At 41.1% G+C, this 5756-nt stretch overlaps 1 protein-coding gene across 1 annotated transcript in view; it reads left to right on the forward strand.

The window, feature by feature from the left end:
• Nucleotides 1–4217, forward strand: part of LOC109485767 — a 4578-nt gene extending 361 nt beyond the window's left edge. The window contains exons 2-8 of the mRNA XM_019789451.1: nt 123–193; nt 1205–1308; nt 1567–1722; nt 2182–2355; nt 2944–3108; nt 3499–3591; nt 4036–4217. Coding sequence (XP_019645010.1) covers nt 138–193; nt 1205–1308; nt 1567–1722; nt 2182–2355; nt 2944–3108; nt 3499–3590 — 747 coding nt within the window. The 5' untranslated portion in view covers nt 123–137 and the 3' untranslated portion in view covers nt 3591; nt 4036–4217. The remainder of the gene's footprint in view (nt 1–122; nt 194–1204; nt 1309–1566; nt 1723–2181; nt 2356–2943; nt 3109–3498; nt 3592–4035) is intronic.
• The last annotated feature ends 1539 nt before the right edge of the window (nt 4218–5756 follow it).

Below are 5756 nucleotides of genomic sequence, written 5' to 3' on the forward strand. Positions count from 1 at the left end.
CAGTTGCTTGAGTAACTGCTTTTTGGCGTATCGTATTACCTGGATGTCTAACCTTCATCGACGAACGCTACTTAAGTTAAGTTTTACTCTAAAAATATTATGTAACGGCGCCTCTTTTTCAGATCTATATATCAACTATGACTCCCTTCCTTCTGCTGTTCGTTGCCTTGGCAACAGCGTCACCATTGAAGAGGTACGTGCTTTACATCTAATTCCTTATCTTAATTCACCATTAATTATAATCTACCTTAATTCATTTAAGTGGGGTCGTGTGGCGTAGCGGCAGAGTGCGCGATTCGGAACTATGAGTCCCGGGTTCGAGTCCTGACACAACTTTCCTCACTAGGCTCAGGTGAAAATGAGTATTGCCCTGTCATGTATTTGTCACCTGTGTTGGTGGCGGCATTAATATAAGTTGAAAAAACTTGAGTGTGCCGTCACCACGTCTGGTGATTACATGTTGGAATAAAAAAAAATCATTTAACCTGCATTTTTTTCGTACAGCAATATGATTCCGACTTGGTCATGTATAGCCTCGTTTTGCAGGCTTTCCCGCTAACAATACATCCCGATTAAATCATTTAACTATTAAGTCTATGTGCCAGAATTCTAGTTTGAACGAATCTGTTGATTAGGTAGAAGCGTTGGAAAAATGTAGAAATTATACTTATAAAAAGGGTGAAATGAGTCTTCAAGACAACAAAGTGTTCTTACCTATCCAACATTTGGTCTCCTTCGCACTGCAGTTAGATACTGCCTTTTCAAACGTCTAAACTGTCTAAATGTTTCATCCGTAAATAATTTCATCAGGTTGGTAAACGAATGAATAGCAAAGTTCTTTTTATCACAACCATTTATTTTTCAAGCCGACGTTTCGATACCGTCTGTCATCTTCATCAGGGCAATTCTGAATGGTTTACTGTGCAACAATTACACTATTACACAACAACTACACAATTACACTACGTTCCGGAATGTATTGTAAACAGAAAAGAACTAGCTTAAGTGCACTACGAACTATGTAACACCTTTAGTGCACTATGCACCGAGTGACATCTAGCGTCAGTGCACAGTAAACCAGTCAGAATTGCCCTGATGAAGATGACAGAAGGTCATCGAAACGTCGGCTTGAAAAATAAATGGTTGTGATAGAAGGAACTTTGCTATTCTGTCTAAATGTTTTCTTCATGGCTTTTTAATGTAGACAAACCAGTGGCCTGGATGCAAACGGAGACGGTCTGATCTCCAAGGATGAAGTGTTTGGCGCCATGTCTCTGCACGAGGCTCTTGTGGCCCTGGACAGGGATGGTGAGCCAACTTCTGTTGAATCTACAGTTTCTCCTTTGATATGTATCTGCATTAAAGGTTCAGAATTTACAGACTTTGGTGTTTTAACATTTCAATTGGAAAATAGCCACAAAGTCAATAGAGCTTGAAAGTTGTTGTCACATCCGTGTTACTGTGTCTCCCCTTCTACCGGTTTCCCAGGGGTTCACGTCAAGGCTTTTCTTGTGATGCGATTTATTGTCATTAGCTTTGTGAAAACGTATATTCCTTTGCGTGCAGGCGACGGCTTCATCTACCTGCCTCAGATTATCGAGTTGTGGGGCGTCGGGGACAAGTTTTACGAACTGAACACCGACGGAGACGACCACCTCACCTTCAGGGAGATCGAGAACGGGATGTCTCTCAGCGACTTCTACGACCAGTTTGACTTCAATGGTAAGGTTGACTCTCGAATCTCACTGTCACATAGCATTAAATGATGTATTTTAAGGAATTTACCAGTATTTGACAAAATTTGCAAGTGGCAACTATCCAGTTATCCAAGACAATCGTTTACAGACCTTTGACAACATCCTTTTCTAGCTGCGTTTTTTTATTAAGTAAACAGATTCATTCTTAGTGGCTACACTACACGATGTCTGTAAAGTAATAAGACACGCCAACAACAGTTACTCAAGCACATGGACACGATTGTGGAAACAGACGTTTCAGGGGGCATCCACTGCCTATCGTCAGTGACACTGGAGAGTTGTCAGAAAAATTTGCAAAATCATATCCAGTTGCTTATGCAACTGTTTTTTTGGGTGTCTGGTGTATTCGTGCCTCTCTGAAATTTAAGTAGAAACAACAATCAAACATGAATCCTTTAATACAACTTTTCTGTACAATCTGCAGCTGACGGGTCCCTGGACGCCGCGGAGGCCTACCAGCTCATCTACATCTACGACGTCATCAGCAACCCGTCTTTCAACAACCCTCTGGACTCTAACGGAGACGGGAGACTCTCCAGCCTTGAAGTCCAGAGCCACATGACTTACGACGAGGTTCTGACCGCCTTGGACACTGACGGTACGAAAAAAAGATACTATTTTATCCAGAACCGTGTTATCTATGCCGGAATCAGGCACGGTTCTGGATACCAGTAGTCTGCTTATCAAAGAGTGTAGATTTGCCCCAGGCACTGTTATGGATACAGCATTAGGCAACATCTACTCTTAATGTAGCCCAAACCAATTTGGTTTGTTGCTTCTCGAATTTCAGCAGGGCACTCAAATTTGGATCTGTAAAAGCAAGCCCACTAATTCCACATGTAAAGTAGTCACCTTCCCACTTAGAATTAGTTGGTTGAGTCTGCCAGATGTTGTGGTGGATAGACTAGGAAACAATGGGATACTCTTAAGATAAAGTCTTGAGTATATTTAGACAGGGTGATTTTGTCTTTATTTTTATTTTGATGTGTCAAGTTTGCAGGTATGGGTTGGTGGCATCACTTGGACAATACACTGTCGTGGGTAGCTTGACACATCCTTTTTTGTGTCCTTACCTCTGTCTAAGTCTCCATATTAAAATCAAGTTTTAAAAAATAGTTAAACTCTTCTCTTTTCTAGTTTTTATTTAGTTATACCCCAATAAAAACGGATGGTTTTCGATGTGCAGGAGATCAGCTGCTGTCCGCGACTGAGCTTAACATTCTTCTCGGGTCCGAAACGACCGACTTCCTCGACGATCAGGACGAAAACGGCGACGGGTTTGTCAGCTTTGGCGAAGCCCACGGACACCGCATGAACCTGGACAGGCTCTTCGATAGACTGGACCAAAACGGTACGTTTAATTTTTATTCAAGAAGAAAATCACAAGACATTACACTCAAGTTTTTTTTTTCAACTTATATTTATGCCGCCACCAACGCATTTAAATTTCCCAAGGGCACAATAAGGACTAAACTTTAAGTGCCAACACTTGAATGAATTGGAACCAAATCAGAGACGCATGACCGTAGCAGCGAGTAATACGTGCCAGATAACTTGTGTCGCCCCCCGTCTCTGTTCAGGGTGCTACAAAGATTTTATGTACACATGAGCTTGGTCTGCACCTGATTGAAATTGATCGAAAACGCTGTGCATTTTATATGATTTAACAATAAAAGTAAAACAAAACGAATAAATGTCAAAGATCAACCCTCTTTACATTTATCATTTTTACTGTTAACAGACAGCAACTACCTAGAAGACCCGGAAGGGGCCGGATTCTACATCGTTTGGGACAGGATCCTGCAAGCCGGAACTGGACCCATCACTGGATAAGGTGCCTATTCTTACAATCATTATTTTTCCGCTGCAGCACCATTACAAGCCACCAGGGGGCGCAAAAATAGTCGTCCTGAGGTCTTAGTAAGGCCTACTCACCTACTAAATATCAAGACAATCTATGTAAGCGTTCTTGAGTTATTGTGTTTACAGGCACACACACACACACACACACACGCACAGACACATACACACACACACACACACACACAACACACACAACACACACACACACACACACAAACAAACACACACACACAAACACACACACACAAACACAGACAGACACATACAGAGACACACACTCTCTGTATTGCTAAAAACAAAGTGGTACTTACCATATCTTAAATCACTCTGAGCGTAGAACTACGACGATGTATTAGTTATGAAAAACCTACTATATAGAATTAATTGACATCGGTGCCTTTTTCGCCCTTCCCAGTGGTGAACCGACTGCAGATTCCCAAGTAGCGGCAACAATGCAAACTGGAAAACTGACATCAGAATCATCATCTTCCTCGGAGTAAATGCTTGGCACTGAGGCGGGTCGTCAGTGTCAGAATACCAGAAATCAGATTAGAATTACAGTGAATACAACGAAATAAAATTCTTCAACGGTTTCAATCTTCTTTTCTCTGTTCTTTTCATGATCTGAGTTAACTCAATTTCAACAAAATGTGGAGTCAACCGTATGAGTTGTAGCTCTATAACACCCAGTGCCAGTGTTGTGTGTTAGCATGGAACTTATCTGCGTTGGTTAAATACATTGTACAACAACTAAAGTGTTTGCTTGCTTGTTTCACATAACCAGTAAACCGCCTTTAGGTGTAACACACCAGTTTACATGTACGAACACCATTGTAAATGTATGTACCTACAAGACAGGACTGTAAGGTTTGAACCACTCACACCGGAAAGAACCCTTACTCTTTTTGATAAGTGTTGTGAGGTCTTTGGGTGTGGCTCTCCCAAACACGGGACCACCATTTAACTTCGTATCCGAGGGACGTCCCTAACCGAAGCTAGCTACTCATTTCCACCTGAGTGAAGTGAGGACTGTCATGTCAAGTGCCTTTTGCAAGGGCACAAGATCGGTGACATGGCAGGATTCGAACCCGGGACCTCTGGGGTGTGAGCCGCACTATTGTTTATGCCGCACGACCCCACTTGTATCGAACAACGCTGATTATTTTTGCTCCAGGATCGTAGAATGGTTCTAGATACAACAATAATCAATAAATCGCCTTTAACTGTAATACACAAGTATTACACAGTACCTACCAGCAAAATAGGAATTCAAGTTAAGTGCCTTTTGCAAGGGGACAGGATCGGTGACATGGTTAGGATTCGAATTCGAACCCGGGACCTCTTGGTCCTGAGGCAAACACACTACAAACTGGACTCACCAGTCGGACCCGCCCAATTAAGCTATCTTACTCAGTAGGCTTTATCTACGTATGACGTCATCAATTAGTCAAATATTGTTGAAATCGTGTATTTGAGAAGTCCTATTCATACATTTCATATGGTATTTATCCGACACCCACGCACAGGACGAAAAAAACGTAGAAAAGTAACATTTGCGAAGCAAATGCATAATGTTTACCTTCAGATACGGTCTGCTCTGTTAATTCTTACTCAAACACATTCGCATGCATGTACATGTAGATGGTGACAGGAGTCTACAAGCCTACTATGAAATTGCTACATTATGTAACACTATGGTGACAGACGTCAACAAAAGAAGCCATTGATCAGGTCAGAGGTTAGTGTTTGGAACAGAAGAAGAAATGGAGCAAAACAATATGTTTTCCTTCGGTAAACATAATAATAATAATAATAACCTTTATTGTACATTCATGCCCTATCTGGCTAAGTACAGACGCACAGATGAAATGGGTAATATACATGTTTGTAGTACAACTAGCTCTAAAGCTACTCTAATATACAGAAGTTCTGCTTCTCGTTTCTTTGTGATGTTAAAAATATAATTTGTTTGTATAGTATAGGATGATCAAAGCGCATAAGAAAGATAATTTTTTCAATATTAGGCAGGTATTGGAAGTATGGAAACGTACTTGTGATATATCTAAAAAGATCATTTCTTTCATTACTATATAAACTACAATCAATAACAAAGTGGGCTTCGTCCTCTCCTTTGTT

The sequence above is a fragment of the Branchiostoma belcheri genome, unplaced genomic scaffold (assembly GCF_001625305.1).
Source record: "Branchiostoma belcheri isolate BF01 breed outbred unplaced genomic scaffold, Haploidv18h27 scaffold78, whole genome shotgun sequence".
NCBI classification, from domain to species: domain Eukaryota; kingdom Metazoa; phylum Chordata; class Leptocardii; order Amphioxiformes; family Branchiostomatidae; genus Branchiostoma; species Branchiostoma belcheri.